The following is an 18,356-nucleotide window of genomic DNA, read 5'->3' on the forward strand; positions in this document are numbered from 1 at the left end:
CAGAAACTGTCAGGTGAGACAGAGGTAGTGATAAATGCAATGTGCAAACATCTATTTATGGTGGTAATTTTAAATTTTGTGGCTGAGAAATAAGTAAATGTATGGGAATGTGCAATGACGCTCTCACTTGATGTCACAGCAGTAGGCAGCACAAATATAAAGACACGCCTATAATCCCTCACACTTCGAAGTGTTACTAAACTCGATGGAAAAGCTAACCAAGCCAAAGTGAGCTGAGCTGACCCAACGCAAACCGTGGGGTACTTTGCAATGGAAAAGCGCCATTATAAGAAGTTGTTTGTATATACATACGCCACGGGTCCCCTTATATGGAAGTCGCCATTTTGTGCCGCCATGTTCCTACAGTAAGCCTAAATGGACAAACTGCTCTATAGAGCAGTGTTTCATCACTGCATTGTCTCAGATGACAACATGTTTGTCCTTTGGTTGCTACTCTATGTTTCGAAAGGAAGGGGTGAGCTGTGGACTGAGCCGCTGGTTGCAATTTGCAATTTTACCACTAGATGACGCTAAAATCTACACAGTGGACCTTAAAGTAAATGGTTCTTTGAAGAATCAAAAACGGTTCTTTACTATATTGTTGTGAAAAAAAAGTTATTTTTGGAAGTGTGCAATGAAATCAAAGGGTTACTGGACATGTTTAGATATAAAAAATGAAAACCTTACTACACAAAAGAGCAACTTTATAAGTTAGGCACTAATGTGGAGAACATTGGAGTTTGCCACAATTTATTTAGTTGAATCTGCACTGTTAGCTTATAATGTAACATCCGTTTTTTTTTTGTTTTTTTTTTATAATATTAGTACTCATTTCTGTGGATGTACATTTTGCAATCTTTATAGGTCACATGAGGAAATTCTCTGAACCTGGACGTCACACAGCCCTCATCATGCAGAGAAACTGGAGGAAAGGTCATCTGTGATACCTTTACAGCAGTAAAAGAGTTAGTATCGACAAAACCGTTGCATCTACATTTAACTTATTGCACAAATGTGCACATATGTACACTTTGTGACAAGTTTAAAATTTTAAAGACAACATCATAATATATGTGATTATGTCATAAATAACGTGTTTATCAAGTGGAACCTGACATAGTTTCTTCTCTCTCTCTCTCTCTCTCTTTCTTTCTCTTTCTCTCTCTCTGTACGTGTTTGCGTGTGCTTGAGCTGTAGCAGGTGCCTCGAGTTAATCCAGAGCACCTTAGGCTTTAACACATTGACACACTTAACCTTAACCTTAAGTTTACCCTATTTGTTTAAGTTTATCACTGAACGCTCTGGTTTTGTGTGTATGAAGTTTTACATTCATCTTGCCCGAATGTTTTACACTTGACATTCCGGCCTAGTTATGTATTAACTTATCAGGACACTTCAAAACATGCACAAAGAAACAGGAAGGTTTCCAAGAAGACTTTAAGGAAGATGGTGAATTGTAAAAGAACACAAGGTCGATGTTCAGGGGTGAAGCTTTTGCATGCAGCTTTAAAAATAAAGCCATTGTAGAGATGAATAATTTCATGGGTTTTCTCTTTATTGGCATGTTTATTTATTTTATACTTTAAAAAATATCACTAAACTTTTCATGCAACGCTTGCTCTCGCTCATTTGGCCGTTGACGGTTGATGTGCGTGAACGTCATTGAACTCAGCAGTTAACTGCTTTGAACCCACACTATTAAATCTTCAGTAGCATTCAGCGATTTTAGGTTATTTCAGGACACAGAACTACTGAATGTGTGAGTATAACAGCAAGGCATCCTTATCTGACCTCAGACATGCGTTGTTTACCAGTTCATGTGAGGGAACAGCTTAGCTCTCTTGTTTCCCCCTCGCTCTCTCTGTCAAGTTCAATTGTGCTTTATTGGCATCATAAAAATATATTTGTATAGTATGCGGGTTTTTTTAAATCAACAATATTAGTTCCCCCAAAATGTCCGAAACTTTATCATTTTTTTTGCACTTTTGACTTTATTACTTAGAACCCAAATAAAAAAATGTTAAAAGTGTGGTTTGGGGTTCTCTGGTTACTATGGCACTGGATGGTGACCACCTTGGTCATAATCCACTTCCATAACCAAAAAAACCTTTGTGCTTCAAATAACGTAAGCGTTTAATAAATTACTCCCCTTAACTTCTGTCATATTTTAAGTGTTCTTTTGACTCCTTTACTTTCTTGTTGTGCATTTTTCACTTAAGTTTGCACTTACATTTTTATTTTTAAGTTTAATCTGTTTAAAATTACAATTAAGTTCAACTTTCTTGGTTAGTGAGAAGGTTCTATATAAAAATAAAGTTGAAATTTAAGCTAATTTAACTTAATTGTTTATCATTTTACTCTATAAATTGCTGGGTTATTTCCAACCCACAATGGGTTAAAAATAACCCAATGTTGGGTGGTTGTTTTTATGAAACCATGCACTGTAAAAAAAAAAACTTTGCTGCCTTAAATTTTTTTGTTAAATCAACTCAGATTTACAATTCATGTCAACAGAAATTAGTTGTCACAACTTATAAAATATAGTTGAGAAAAGTCAACTTAAATTTGTAAGTTATAACAACTCACCTGTAGTTATAACAACTCATCTCTAGTCAAGATAAATAGTAGTAAGTTGAAATCACTTGTAAATCCGAGTTGATTCAACAAAAAATTTTAAGGCAGCAAAGTATTTTTTACAGTGTGGGTTTGGGTTATAATAATGCAGCAATTGGGTCAGCAATGGGTCAATTTTAACCCAGCAGTGTGTTCTATCCAATATTTACCCAACATGGATTAAAAATTACCGAGCCATTTTTAGAGTGTTATTGCAACTCCTCACTAGTCAAGAAAGTTGAAATGAATTGTAATTTCAAGTTGATTAAACTTAAACATTTAAGTGTAACAAATATTATTTATTACAGTATACACATTATATAAAAGTAAAAAACTGCCTAAACCAAAGTTTAGACACTAAGTATATACACTGAAATGGAGGAAAGGGTTCAAACGATATAAGGGTGAAAAAATAATAACAAATTCATTGTTGAGTTAATTACTTAGGTTAACCCCTTAAAGTAAAGTTCATTCAACTTACTTAATTGTTTTAAGGTAAGCGGTCGCAATCAATTTATTTAAGCTACATAAAAAAATAGAAAAACTTTTGTTTAAATGTAGCTTGAATAAATTGATTGCAACCACTTGCCTTTAAAAAAAAAATGAGTAAATTGAATTAATAATTTTTTCCAGTGTAGTTTGAAATTAAAGTAGATAAAATAAAATCATTTCAAAATATCAGATATTCAGTGTGCAAAAGTCTTAGGCCACCATGTCAGAATTTTGATTTGTTGTTTTTGTAATGTTATAGTGATCATATATAATTATTTCTCAGTCTCTTTAATAGAATACATCCAGAAAATACAGAAAATATATAGTATTAAAAACTGTATAAAAAAATGTAAACTTATGGGTTAAGTTTTTATGGTAAACTCTTCTTCCACTTGAGCAATAGCAGGAAACTGCAGGATCTCTTAAACCTAAATAAAATAAATCCTAATTTATTTTAAATGTCGTCTTTTTACTTCATTCTGCTCAAGATGTATTTAGTGCCAAAAGAGGTCACACTAAACCCCAACAATGCCTAAAGACGACATTTAGTCCTGAATTTTTTTTTACATATTTCCTGTATTTTTTGTTTGTATCTATATAAAAGAGATTGAAAAATAAATATTGATGAACATTAAAACTTCTAAAACAACAAGTCAGGTGGTGGTGGCCTAAGACTTTTTCACAGTACTACAGTATAGATATTAGATGCTCCAAGGCTGTATACTTGTTTATTATTAAAGTTAAATTATCTACAAACGTCAATATGCAGTTCAGGATGCATGATTTGAGTCTCTTTTTGTACGCCCGGCTGTATAAACACAAGCACACAAAGCCACCAGCATTAAGCTCTACATTATCTCCGTTTATGTAACAGCTTGAAAACAATTCCTTTAATTCATCATGACACTGAGAGGCAGTGTAAACCTCCATTGTGCTCAGATCAGAGTGTGTATCACTCAGCTGTTTTCTTTTCTAACTCACTCTAGACACATTTACAACCATTAAATCAGTATGTGTGCAACCCAGAGATATGACCTTTGAAAGATTGTTCTCCTTTTAAAAATATCAAATGACCCCTAAACACATTTTACAGAATGAAAACGCAAACAAAACATTTCATAAAAATATGTTTGATAGCAGGGCTGGATTATCCGTAGACACAATGGGATACCAGCCAATAGGGGGCACCAGACTGCGACCAAGTTTTTAAGACGGCACAAGCATTTATAAAATTACTCGCTACTTGCATATTTGGAATTTCTTCTAGTTCCTTTTTATGTTAGTAGGATGCCAACAAGTGTGCAGTAGTGGATTTAAGCATGGGTGACTTGGGCAGCTGCCGGGGGGCATGGGGCACCCCTGACCAAAACGGAATGTCCGACTGGGGTTTTACTGCTAATTTGCATGACACGTCAATCATTTTATGTCATTATGCACTCAGTTAATCTACCGATCGGTCTACGCAGCCCTGTGTGAAGTTGCGACAAGGTGCGGGGTCATTAGACATTGCAGAGGCGAGAGATAGAGAACGCGGGAGAACCTAATTAATACCAAAAACATCATAGATGAGATCTTAGACATCAGGTGCCCTGGCCAGGAATGCTGGATAGAAGACAAGAAACATGTAAAGCCATGACACTCATCTTATTACAAACACTAACTGGATAAGACTGGATATTACTATACTTCAAATATGGTCACCCACTACATTGTGTTAAATACATACAAGTTTGCTGTTCAACAATAACAATACCTCAAGGATTTCATAAAGCACCTTTTATTTTTCGAGTGTGTTTATGGCTGCTTCGATCAATAGGAATGACTTAAAAGAAGTTACGTATTAGAAGTGAATCCTTTATCTGGACTAAATATTTCTTAAATGCCTTTCACAAAATGCTTTTTATACGAACTGTCCTCCCGTATTATATTAATACCACTATGGTTTACATATTTCATCAATGCTCCACGCTTGTAGTTCATAGCAACTGGTTCCTGGTTGCCATAGTGATGCGTTGTCGTATTTTGGGATCCAAAAATAGGAGGAAAAAGATGTCTCCCAGGCCCTGTGCACTTCTTCCAAACTATTTTAGAGAGCGGGTTAAATCTTTGCGTGTGAGGGAGAGCTCCCTCACTACCTCCCACACTTTTGTGCGCCTCACGCGCTACCTCCCACACCTCACACGCTACCTCCCACACCTCACGCGCTACCTCACACACCTCACACGCTACCTCCCACATCTCCCTCGCTACCTCCCACACCTCACACGCTACCTCCCACACCTCACGCGCCATCTCCCACATCTCCCTCGCTACCTCTCACAGCTCCCTCGTGTCGGGGGAAGCTACAAAGTAACTACAAAATAACTATTTTATTTTATTTTGGGAGCAATATTTACTCTACCCCCATTGCTAGCGCCGTACTTTACCACTTCATTTACTAGATCACCAGAAAAAAACTGATAAGATAAAAAAGTCAAACGTTTTACAGATTCAGGTGCATTATGAAATAGTTGCGTATATTACAAACGTAAGTTGTGTTCCCATAATCCTCTCTGAACTTTTACATCACCATAGACTGCTCCCAATAGTGCATTATAAATCGTATGAGGAATGTCTGCTTAACATCTTAGACACTTGTTTGTCCTCAAATGGCTTTCTGAAATCCTAATCTTTTTGAATGGGGTCATGAAAGGCATTATTGTTTTGTGCGTGGGGGTTGATGGAGAGAGAGAGAGAGAGAGGCAGAGGAGGACTATGAGTACATGACTGTGGTTATGTAACAGGCACTGTGTAACTTGCATAATACATTCATAATCAGTAGGGTAGGACAGATATAGATGGCCTAATTTTCCTGCATGCGCATGTTTGAGTATCCATCGTCCGGAAGGCTCAGAACATTCGGTTAGTTTCTGATGCAATTAAATGCTTTCAATTCATTACAATGGATCCTTTCATTTATAGATTTGCACTACCAAGACACATACACTGTCAGACAAAAATGGCCCCTAGCTGGTCCCTGTATCTTTTTGTCTGTCCGTTTTTCTGTCTGTCTGTCTGTCTGTCTGTCTAAATATCTAATTATGTAAATGTTTGTCTATGTCTAAATATCCAAGTATCTATCTGTCTGTCTATCTACGTGTCTGTCTGTCTATCTATCTGTGTCTAAATATCTAAGTATCTGTCTGTTTGTCTGTCTTTCTGTCTATCTAAATATAAATCTGTCTGTCTATCTAAATATTTGTCTATCTACCTTTTTTCTGTTCTGTCTATCTAAGTATTTGTCTATCTGCCTGTCTAAGTATCTGTCTGTCTCTCTGTCTAAATATATGTCTGTCTGTCTGTCTGTCTGTCTAAGTTTCTGTCTATCTACCTTTCTGTCTGTCTGTCTGTCTATCTAAATATATATCTTTCTGTCTGTCTAAGTATCTGTCTATCTACCTGTCTGTCTGTCTGTCTGTCTGTCTGTCTATCTATCTAAATATGTGTCTATCTGCCTGTCTAAGTGTCTGTCTGTCTGTCTGTCTGTCTAAGTGTCTGTCTGTCTTTCTTTCTATCTAAATATATATATATCTTTCTGTCTGTCTAAGTATCTGTCTATCTACCTGTCTGTCTGTCTTTCTGTCTATCTAAATATGTGTCTATCTGCCTGTCTAAGTGTCTGTCTGCCTGTCTAAGTGTCTGTCTGCCTGTCTAAGTGTCTGTCTGTCTTTCTTTCTTTCTTTCTATCTAAATATATATCTTTCTGTCTGTCTAAGTATCTGTCTGTCTGTCTGTCTGTCTGTCTGTCTGTCTGTCTGTCTATCTAAATATGTGTCTATCTGCCTGTCTAAGTGTCTGTCTGTCTGTCTGTCTAAGTGTCTGTCTGTCTGTCTGTCTGTCTGTCTGTCTGTCTTTCTTTCTATCTAAATATATATCTTTCTGTCTAAGTATCTGTCTGTCTGTCTGTCTGTCTATCTAAATATGTGTCTATCTGCCTGTCTAAGTGTCTGTCTTTCTTTTTATCTAAATATATATCTTTCTGTCTGTGTAAGTATCTGTCTATCTACCTGTCTGTCTGTCTATCTGTCTGTCTGTCTAAGTGTCTGTCTGTCTTTCTTTCTTTCTATCTAAATATATATCTTTCTGTCTGTCTAAGTATCTGTCTATCTACCTGTCTTTCTTTCTGTCTATCTAAGTATCTGTCTATCTGCCTGTCTGTCTAAGTGCCTGTCTATCTTTCTATCTTTCTATCTAAATACATATCTTTCTGTCTGTCTGTCTAAGTATCTGTCTGTCTACCTGTCTGTCTGTCTGTCTTTCTGTCTATCTAAATATGTGTCTATCTGCCTGTCTAAGTGTCTGTCTGTCTGTCTGTCTAAGTGTCTGTCTGTCTGTCTGTCTGTCTGTCTGTCTAAGTGTCTGTCTGTCTTTCTTTCTTTCTTTCTTTCTTTCTTTCTTTCTTTCTTTCTTTCTTTCTTTCTATCTAAATATATATATTTCTGTCTGTCTAAGTATCTGTCTATCTGTCTGTCTGTCTGTCTATCTAAATATATGTCTATCTGCCTGTCTAAGTGTCTGTCTGTCTGTCTGTCTAAGTGTCTGTCTGTCTGTCTTTCTTTCTATCTAAATATATATCTTTCTGTCTGTCTAAGTATCTGTCTATCTGTCTGTCTGTCTGTCTGTCTGTCTGTCTAAATATGTGTCTATCTGCCTGTCTAAGTGTCTGTCTGTCTGTCTAAGTGTCTGTCTGTCTGTCTGTCTGTCTTTCTATCTAAATATATATCTTTCTGTCTGTCTAAGTATCTGTCTATCTGTCTGTCTGCCTGTCTGTCTGTCTATCTAAATATGTGTCTATCTGCCTGTCTAAGTGTCTGTCTTTCTTTTTATCTAAATATATATATTTCTGTCTGCCTGTCTAAGTATCTGTCTATCTACCTGTCTGTCTGTCTGTTTGTCTGTCTGTCTGTCTTTCTGTCTATCTAAATATGTGTGTATCTGCCTGTCTAAGTGTCTTTCTGTCTTTCTTTCTTTCTATCTAAATATATATCTTTCTGTCTGCCTGTCTAAGTATCTGTCTATCTACCTGTCTTTCTTTCTGTCTATTCAAGTATCTGTCTATCTGCCTTTCTAAGTATCTGTCTGTCTGTCTAAATGCCTGTCTATCTTTCTATCTAAATATGTATATTTCTGTCTATTTATCTATCTGTCTGTACATCTATCTATCTGTCTGTCTGTCTATCTTATTGTCTTTCTGTCTGTCTACCATTTCTTTCGGTATATCTAAGTATCTGTCTGTCGTACCTGTTTTCTGTTGAAGTATCTGTCTATCTACCTGTTTTTCTGTCTATGTAAGTATCTGTCTGTCTATCTTTTTTCTGTCTAAATGTATATCTATATATATTTTTGCCTGCCTGTCCAAGTATCTGTCTGTCTATCTATCTTTCTTTCTTTCTTTCTATCTAAATATATATCTTTTCTGTCTGTCTGTCTGTCTGTCTGACTGACTGTCTGTCTAAGTATCTGTCTGTCTATCTAAATATCTGTCTTTTTTTCTGTCTGTCTATCTATCTGTATTTCTGTCTGTCTAAGTGTCTGTCTAAGTTTCTTTCTATATAAGTATCTGTCTATCTTTCTTTTTGGAAGTATCTGTCTAACTCGTTCAAAATTCGAAGTTTATTTCTCAATATATATATATATATATTTTACAAAAAAGTTTTACTGTACACTGAGAAATAAAAAAAAAACACTATGAAAAACATGCTTATTATGGCACAAAGGTTAACAATTTTGCATGACATGTCTTGTACAATGAACTAATTCCTAAATGTTTTGAGGTGTACGACTATTCAACAGAAATCAGTATAATGTAGAAACACTGTAAAACAGAGATTTCTTGACATTCTTTTATTCTGTGTTCCTAGAGTAAATCTTGTCTTTAGCTTTTTCTCTGTATTCTTGCATACTGAAGGTCTCTGAACAAGAGATTCATGGGGGAGTTTGGGTTTGGCCCTGATCCAGTCAGCCAATCAAATACCAAAGCCTTCAGCTAATTTACATTTCATACGGTGATTGGTCAACCGTGGTTGGTATCCTAAAATGCTCCCTGCTTAAAGCAGATGACCTAACCTCACATTACCCAATATACGCTGCTATGATTTGAGTCTGTTGAGCTGTGCCAGTGTAAACCAAAGACTCTTACTGCAAAAGCATATTGTAATAAACCCCACTCCATTCTTGGCCTTATAGCTAGCTAGTGAAAATTATAACTTTATACATGGTTATTATGGTTAGGACTGCAAGAAAGGGTAGGCTGCCTTAACAAGTCAGTCAACACTGAAACAAACTCACAAACTTTTTTGAGTTATTATGTTTTCTATTGTGCAAAAAAAAATTTTTTTTATTTACTTTACTCTTATTCTGCTGTTGAAAGATACTAATGGAACTATTTTCGGCTGTTGCGTAATATCATTGCGCCTCCTGCAGCCATGTTACGGCAGCAAAGTCTTTGATTATTACGCCAGAATAAGGGTATAGTCCTAGCCATATCTGCCTAGAAAATCGCAGCTTTTAATTTTCTGTCAGTCAAAGTACACAATGTAACTACAGAAGAGTTTAAAAAGGAAAAATATCAAAACTCTTTTTTTATTTTTTAGCGTGATGCTAATGGTCTAATTAGATTCAATGGATTATGCTAAGCTATGCTAAAAGTGCTAGCGCCAGACCCGGAGATCGGCTGAATGGATTCCAAAACGGTAAGAATCAAATATTTAATCTTTAGGGGAGCTGGAAAATGAGTATTTTCCAAAAAAGTGGAGTGTACCTTTAAACATGGAAAAGTCAGATTTTCATGATATGCCGTCTTTAAAATTAAGGACTTTTTGTTTATCCTCGCAAAACAACACAAGCTGGATAACATGACGTCAATGCACATGTGATCTAGTGGTGCTCAGTGAATAGTTATGTATTATTAAAATATTATATTATAAATGTTCTTTAGCAATTAATTTTGATGAAAGTAATATTTATTGTGGTTTTGTCAACATCTGGTGTAGTTTGTATCAAATGTATGTCTGTTTAACATATTAAATGAATATTTCAGCAATTAAATGTATTTTGAATTACTGAGGTGTAAGCATTACACAGACAGAGCATTTTAGATAAGTTTAAAATACTGAGTAATCTAAATGACCTTCTTATCCATCCATCAATTAATCTATCCATTCTTTTTATATTCTTGGAAGCCTTGGTGGGAATTAATAAAAAAAATTGTTTCTCACATCTTCATGCAGAAGTAAGACAAATAAACAGCACTTTTTATAAAAAAGTATTACTTTTTTTACTAAATAGAGACTTTGCTCCTGCAATTAAAAGTCATTATCTCTCTTCCTTCAGGTCACTATACAATATAGCTGTGATATATAGGAGAAGATGACAAGAAACAAGATGATTCAGTTGCTGGAGGCTGCATGGTGCTAAATTTAAACTCTTTAATGTGCATAAAAGAGATCTGATCAAACACAAAATGTTCTCTCTCCAGATGTATCATACATGACTCATACGTCTCTCAATAGAGTTACATAACATAGTCTGTTTTCATTATTTGCTGGCAACACCCTGCATTCCTGCTGTCCTTGCATTGACTTTGAAGAACTATCAAGTGTCCATCATCATATCTTGAACAGCTGGCGCCCCTCATTGGTGAGATGTAAGACTAGAAAGTTTTGAATTTTGATGGGGTATAGGGATCAGTGCATTTTCATATACAGTGATGTGAAAAAGTGTTGGCCCCCTTCCTGATTTTTTTTGCATGTTTGTTACAAACATGAAACAAATATATATTTATATAAAAAATGCACGTTGTGTTTACTTGTGTTATCTTTGATCACTAGAAGGGGGGCCTATCTATCTATCTATCTATCTATCTATCTATCTATCTATCTATCTATCTATCTATCTATCTATCTATCTATCTATCTATCTATCTATCTATCTATCTATCTATCCTAATAACATACTCTGGGTGCATCTAATTGTTTATACAGAAAGTGATTTTTCTTTAGTGTCATTCTTAGCAAATGAGGAGGATGTTTGTTTCCTCTTGTCCTGGTCTCCAAAAATGTTTATTTTACAAGATGCGTATGCTGCACCACATATAATCTATGAAGCAACAGCTCCACCTGCTGTATGTCAAGTCCAACAACATTTGAATGTGATGAAGTCCGACGAAACCGTTTTTCACAGATGAGCTGAGCGAGGGAGGTTAGCGGAAAGTTTTTACCCATCATTTTTCCACTTGAAGCTATGCTGCGGATTATTTATAATACTAAATAAAACAAACATTCAAATAGTTAAAAACATAGTAACGGCAGTTTTATGTAAGAATCGCACTTGGTTGATATCAAAAGATTGCCCTGATCGTGAAAGCGAAATGTGACGAATGATCGTTTGCTCTTCAGTGCTGAGGTAAAGTTACTTTCATATTTGGACCTCGTGTCAATAGTTTTCCAACGCAGATTGCAATTCACTGATTCTTGAAACTTCTGTTGAAAATTAATAACATTTTCGTGAAGAAAAAGAATCAATGTTATAATCAGGGGGTCCTTTGCACATTTGTAAGGTTCTTTTATAGGTTTATTTTTTATTACTTTAATGATTATATGCTGGCCCATTGCCTACAAAATCAGCTGTCCTCGGTTAAAAGATAATCATTTCAACTTGATTAAGAAAATCCAATAGTAATAATTTAATTGAATAATATTTTTACCACATGAAAGAGTACATTTTAATATGTATTAAAAACTACAAACAGTGAGTTTTGAACAATATTTACTATTATTTTGTGATTGCTCAAAATGTGTCCCACATATTCGTCACCATCGTCAGATATTTATAAAAAGCAATAAAATAAGACAACTACAGGGTCAACTGCATTCCTGAGGACCCATTTTCAAACCTTCAGCTCTTCTACAGGCTTCAAGATCACTCAAGCTCCTGTATGTTTGCTATTTTCTCTTAAACGCGTTCATATTTTTGGACACTGCTACTGTGACAACCATACACAGTCATCTTTGTATAAAAAAATATTAGATTAGATTATGAAATAAATGTATAATTTTTAAGAAGCGGTCTGAAGCAGCTAGCAACAGAGGGGAAACAAGATGGCTAATGTGAACAACTCATCTATTTCATGTGGAGAGTAGGTTTTTGTCATCACCGTCAGGTGTCACCACCGTCAGGTTTTCTGTCTTTTCTGTCAGGTTTTATGTATTTTATTTACATATTTATATTATATATACCCAGCTTAAATAACCTAACAGAATTTAGAGTGTTGGTTGGTGTGGTATTTGTCCTGCCCTTTGATTGACAGGACTAAATAAAAAAAACGTATTTTTAACATTACCAGATTTGGCAAGGTGTATGTACACAACCATGATATTATGCTAAAGACTAAAACTATACTAAAACTAAATAAAAACTAAAAGTAATGATTTTTGAAAAATAAAAACGAAATCAAAACTATTTATGCACCACTTAAAAGAACTAAAACTAAACTGAAATAAAATAACATGTTACAAAACTAAATTAAAATAAAAACTAATATTTTTTGAAAACTATCGCTGCGTCTGAAAACTCAAGGCAGTGACTCGTTGCCTCGCTGCCTCATGAGGAAATGACTTCGGAGGCATGAAGGTAGCTCAGAGAAAGACTTTCGGACACACTTCAAAGGCAGCGTGTTTGAAATTTAAACAGAGCGCGCCTCTCTAATAACTAATCACATATCTGAAAACTACAATACTAATTTCTCGCTAGAAATGCAATTAAAATGTGTAAAAAGTCAAAATCTACCCTTATTTACACTAAATTGGTGGTTCTGTCGCGTCCTTGGCCGCCATTTTATTTTTTCGAACCCGACCGGGCTCGACCAATCACATTCTTAATGTACGTCGACGCATGGGTATCTCAGGAGACAGGAAGTAAACCAAACATTGAATTCGGACATGCCTTGATGCCTTCCTGCCTTGGAAAATTGCCTCAGAAGGCAGCAATTTAGAGTTTTCGGACGCAGCCCATATAACCATGAATTCCACACCCCAGACATTTTGCTTCGGACAAGCACATGCAGGTCGCAGTTTCTATTTGCGTCATCACAAAATTTCGTCTGTATTGTTTCGGTGATAAAAGTCTTTTTGGCCATTTTCGGCCAAAAATTTTCGTTGGCCGAATATTCGGTGCATCCCTTATATTAGGAGTAAAAAGTCTGATGACGATATATCAGCTGATATTCTTTGTGTATAGTACAGTACATATATATACTACAGTATATTATAGTACTGTACTGTATTCTATATACAGTACCAGTCAAAAGGCACATAAATAGGAAGTATTATATTATAGTATTGTATTATAGTATTATACACTTATATTTGTCATGTACTGTAATTATATGTATAGGCTGGGTGTTTAGCAATTTAACAATACACTTTATTTTCCAAAATGAGTATGAGATCAGTGCACTAAACAGTAAACTTCACTTATAAAAAGCTTTAAAACACCAATTTTGTTAATATATATAACTTGAACTATTGGCAGTTTTAAGGGTCGAGAATAACGTTATGGACTTGAAAAAGAAAACGTATGGAGTCATTGTTTATTAGCTTTACAGTATGTTATGTACTTTACAAATTAGCTAGCAAATTAACGTTAAGGAGACAATGCTTAACTTACAACATACTGAGTGTAATGTCCTGCACAATGTTTTCATATCAGTCCTGACTTCTAATGCAAACCCACAGTGTCTGCGCAGACTTTAGATTTTTATAAAACTAAAGCGGATGCTCTCTGCCTCTATAATTTTTGTTTAATTTTGCGAGGATGTGAAAGTTGTGTGTGTGAATAACATATTTAATAATGTTATATGTTTATTATTGATGTCTTTTGTACTTCAGGCTGGAAAGACCTGCAGCATGGCCTGTGCACAACAATCTGCTGCTGAGTACCTGCGAACATGCAGGTGTAAACTGGTGACTCGTATGCAAAATTTTCCTCTCATCATTGAGAATCTTTATCAGCAGAAGGTTTTCAATGACCATGATGTTGATGCTCTTAAAGCAGAGAAGACAGAGTTTGATAAAGCCAGATGTATACTGGACAGGGTTATTAAGAAAGGGGAAAAGGCCAGTTATGAATTACTCAGGATTTTGGATTTCACCCGGAGGAGGACTCTACATCCTGATTTACATCACTGGATAAGTTGTTTTTCCTTCAGGGAAGATGCAGACACTGTCTATTTACTTGGTAAGTAGATTAAAGGAACACTTCACCCTCAAATAAAAATTTTCCCAAATTGGACACTATTTAATGCCATTATAAAGCTATAGGCAGAGTCAAGATATTATATAATGTAACTCTTCCTGTAATTTAAATATTTTATAAAAACAGTGATAAAAACACGTTTTAAAAATATTTTACATTTCTTTGTCATATTAGGTACAAAGCCCTGTCAAAACTACCAGATACAGCTGAAGAAGAAAGCAGAAGATATCCTGAAGAAACAGTGGCAACAGAACAGCAAATATCTACAAAACAAGAAAGAAGCAAACTTCAGTTACGTACCTCTTGTTCTAGAGACAGACGCTGTGGTGAAAACTGCACACTGCAAAATAAAAACAAAGTGCAAAAAATTTAGAAAACTGCGTCCCAAAAAACTAAGATCTTACATCCCTGATAAACAAGAAGCACTTACACCTGAAGATCTGCTGAAATGGAAAAACAAAAACATCCTGCTGATTGGAAAACCTGGAATAGGAAAGACGACAGTTGTCCAGCAGATACTGAAAACTTGGACAGATAAAGATGATAAAAAGCCAGAATACATGTTTTACTTTGATGAAAGTGTTTTGTCTCACAGTTCAAACCTTGTGAACTTAGAATCCTTTTTGTTTGACATGTATTTAAAACCAAATGAGAAAGACAGAAGAGAAATATTTCAAGATATTGAAGAAAACTCTGACAATGTTATCATTGTGTTTGATGGCATCAGTTGTGTGCAAGAACATCTTATCCTGAAGAAGATCATGAACCGTGAACTTGTACCCGAGGCAAAGATCATAATAACATGCAGATCAGAGCTGGAAGATGATCCTGATGATTTTGACTGGCCCTTACAGAAAGTGTATGTTCAGGGATTCAGTGAAGAGTCTATCAGAAACTACTATCAGATGATGTTGGGTCATAATCCTGATCTTCTGAATGTTGTGTTGAACAATCAAGAGCTGTTCAGTCTTAGCTATGTGCCAATGTATGCATTCATGACTGCAGTCTTCTTTCTCTTTAAAAATGACACAGAGCTCAAACATTCACACACAGTGACAGAAATGTACATCCACATCTTCCGTGATGCTTTGAAGAAACACGGGAGAAAAAAACTTGGACAAATAGATCAATATATAAGTGAGATCAAAGATCAGCTTTATCTCATGATGAAAAATGCATTCACTGCAACTGAGCAGAAAAGTCTGAACCTTCCAGAGATCAGCGGTGATCAAACAGACATTTGTTCTGTGTTTCTGAAAACGATCACAATAAGAGACAGTCCAACATCTGCAGTGACACACTGTGCATTTCTTCACAACACAATGCAGGAATTCTTCTCCGCTTTGTGGCTTCTTGGGAATCCGAATGAAATTGAGAAAGTCCTGAAACTCTGTCAGACTGAGGAGAATAAACACATGAGATATGTTCTTCATTTCCTCTGTGGACTTCTGGGAGAACATAACATCAAACTCCTCAAGAGTCTTTTCTCAGAGGATCAGATGAAGAAAACATCAGATTGGTTGATTGAGAAACTTTTGGACGCTTTCCTTCAGCCTCAGAATGATGATACAGACATTGATCTTCTCTATGTGTGTCAGTGTTTGTATGAGCTTCAGTCATCTAAAGCTTGTTTAATGTTCCTGGAGAAGATGAACCATCAGCTGGACCCTGATGTTAATCTGGACCCCCATCAGTGTTGTGCTTTGTCTTATGTGATCAGTCAATCCAGAGATAAAGAGGTTTATCTGAATTTGGAGGACTGCATTGCGTCTGACACAGAAATGAAGATGATTCTCTCCTGCTCACCACAGATCAGGTACCGAGGAAAAATAATGTTGATTCACATGGTTTTTCTTGTCAAAATTAGGTGGTACTTTGTGTACTCATCTTTAAAAGTAAAAGCATGTCATGTTCTTATATTTGATTTCTGTGTTACAGAATAAAACTTTGGGATGAACCACTAAAGCAAATTACATTTTTACTACAGTTCTTCCATAAAGTATCACAGTGCAAACAGCAGAATGATGGCACTACAACATCATGCTGTTACACATACTTTGATCCAAAACCCTTTAACGGACCAGATCTGAACACAGCACTGCTGGATCTTTGCTCACATGTGAAGGACTATGAGAGTCAAACAGGCAGGAGTTTACTTCCAGCATTACAGTCAGTTTATATACAGTCAGCACCTGATGTCTGGATCATAAATCTCTCAGAGAGAAAGACCTCCATCCTCCTGGAAGTGCTGAAGCTTCAAACAGAGAAGAAACCAGTAGAGCTGATAGTCTGCACAGATGAAGAGAGTCAAGTGATGAGTTTACTTCACTGTCTGCCATACATCTCACAACTGAGGTACTGTTTGTATTTGATACATTTTAAAAGTGTAACACACATTGTGATATGTTTTAATATTTCTCATTTTCCTTCAAACAGATTTCATGTTGATAATACAAGTGCTGTGAGCAAATTTGTGTTGAAACTCTTCATTAAAGCAGCAGAAACTGAGGCACACACAGGACATCAGATGCTGAAACTGTTGACATCAGTCTGCACATACAGATCTTTTCCTTATGAATGGATTAATGATGATGCTCAGAGTGATTTTCTGCTGGATCTTTGCTCACATGTGAAGGACTATGAGAGTCAAACAGGCAGGAGTTTACTTCCAGCATTACAGTCAGTTTATCAGTCACCTGATGTCTGGATCATAAATCTCTCAGAGAGAAAGACCTCCATCCTCCTGGAAGTGCTGAAGCTTCAAACAGAGAAGAAACCAGTAGAGCTGAGAGACTGCACAGATGAAGAGAGTCAAGTGATGAGTTTACTTCACTGTCTGCCATACATCTCACAACTGAGGTATGAGACGCAACACTGCAAACACTTGATGCTCAAAACCATTATAAGAAATAACTTGTTAATTTTATATATACAGTAGTAATCAACTGTATACAGTTTTGTATGTGTTATGTGTAGTTGTGCTTGGAGTGTAAACTGAATTTAAGTTAAATATTCACATGGGCCGGTCCCAAATGGCCCACTTCATGTGGACTTTCGGTCTCGTGGCCTTAAATTGCGCGTTCTCGCTTAGTCTATGAGTCTGTAGGGTGTCCCATCTGTCATTTTAATGCATTGAAGTGTGATCATTAGCGCCTTCTTTGCCCCATTGATGCGGTCTTCAGCGAAGCCCGCACTGCAGCAGGCTTGGCGCACTTTACCAACCAAGAAGTCCTTGCGAAAGAGCAATCAAACCAATCAGACCAATCAGACGATGGAAGGTTGGAGTTCACACTGACGGGCAACTTCTCTACCTATTTCCGGTGTGATGCTCGAGTCTGTCCCAAAATACGACTCCGGTGCACCCACGTGGACTCGCATCAAGGGTCCCTAAAGTCTGGAATACGTGATGTCATCAAAGTGTGGACCGGAGTGTGCCATTTGGGACAGGGCCATGGTGACGTCCGGGAGCGGCAGGAGGGGCAGTGGAGTGCCGAGCATGGTCTCCATCTGCTGTTGGTCGGTCTCACCAGCAGGTGGTGCGCGCGCGTGTTGACGAGGAGCAGAGTTATGATTTTTGTGTCACTATGTATATGTGGAAACCGGCTGTTTAGACAAAACAGTGTCTAGCGATTTGTCTTTACCCCTTTGTACATCTAAGATGCTTTATGCACTGCAAACCCTGTCATCGTTGGCTGTTGTATTCAGTTTTAGTAGAGAGAGACAGAGTGTATTGTTTGGTTATGTTACTAATGACATGCTATAAATGTCATATAATTAAATAGGACCAGGGCTTGACATTAACACCCGCCAATCCGCCGAATGCGGGTAGATTTCGGCTGTGGCGGGTAAGATAGCCAATCCCACTAGCCACTTTGGCAGGTTAAATAATTTTTTGGTTTTATTGTCGTTTTCTTAAAAGTTAAATTATTATTTAATTAGTGAAATTATAAACAAAAAAC

The 18,356-nt window shown here is 36.3% G+C and overlaps 1 protein-coding gene across 3 annotated transcripts in view; it reads left to right on the forward strand.

Moving 5' to 3' along the window:
- Window positions 1-11,342: 11,342 nt before the first annotated feature.
- LOC129425882 (uncharacterized) overlaps window positions 11,343-18,356 on the forward strand; it is a 57,507-nt gene continuing 50,493 nt past the window's right edge. For all 3 annotated transcript variants that reach the window (XM_073857656.1, XM_073857657.1, XM_073857655.1), the window contains exons 1-5: window positions 11,343-11,547; window positions 14,031-14,379; window positions 14,572-16,213; window positions 16,336-16,752; window positions 16,834-17,256. In XM_073857656.1, the coding sequence (XP_073713757.1) occupies window positions 14,049-14,379; window positions 14,572-16,213; window positions 16,336-16,752; window positions 16,834-17,256 (2,813 nt within the window). In that variant the 5' untranslated portion in view covers window positions 11,343-11,547; window positions 14,031-14,048. The remainder of the gene's footprint in view (window positions 11,548-14,030; window positions 14,380-14,571; window positions 16,214-16,335; window positions 16,753-16,833; window positions 17,257-18,356) is intronic.

This window comes from Misgurnus anguillicaudatus, chromosome 19 (genome assembly GCF_027580225.2).
Source record: "Misgurnus anguillicaudatus chromosome 19, ASM2758022v2, whole genome shotgun sequence".
In the NCBI taxonomy this organism is placed as follows: Eukaryota; Metazoa; Chordata; class Actinopteri; order Cypriniformes; family Cobitidae; genus Misgurnus; species Misgurnus anguillicaudatus.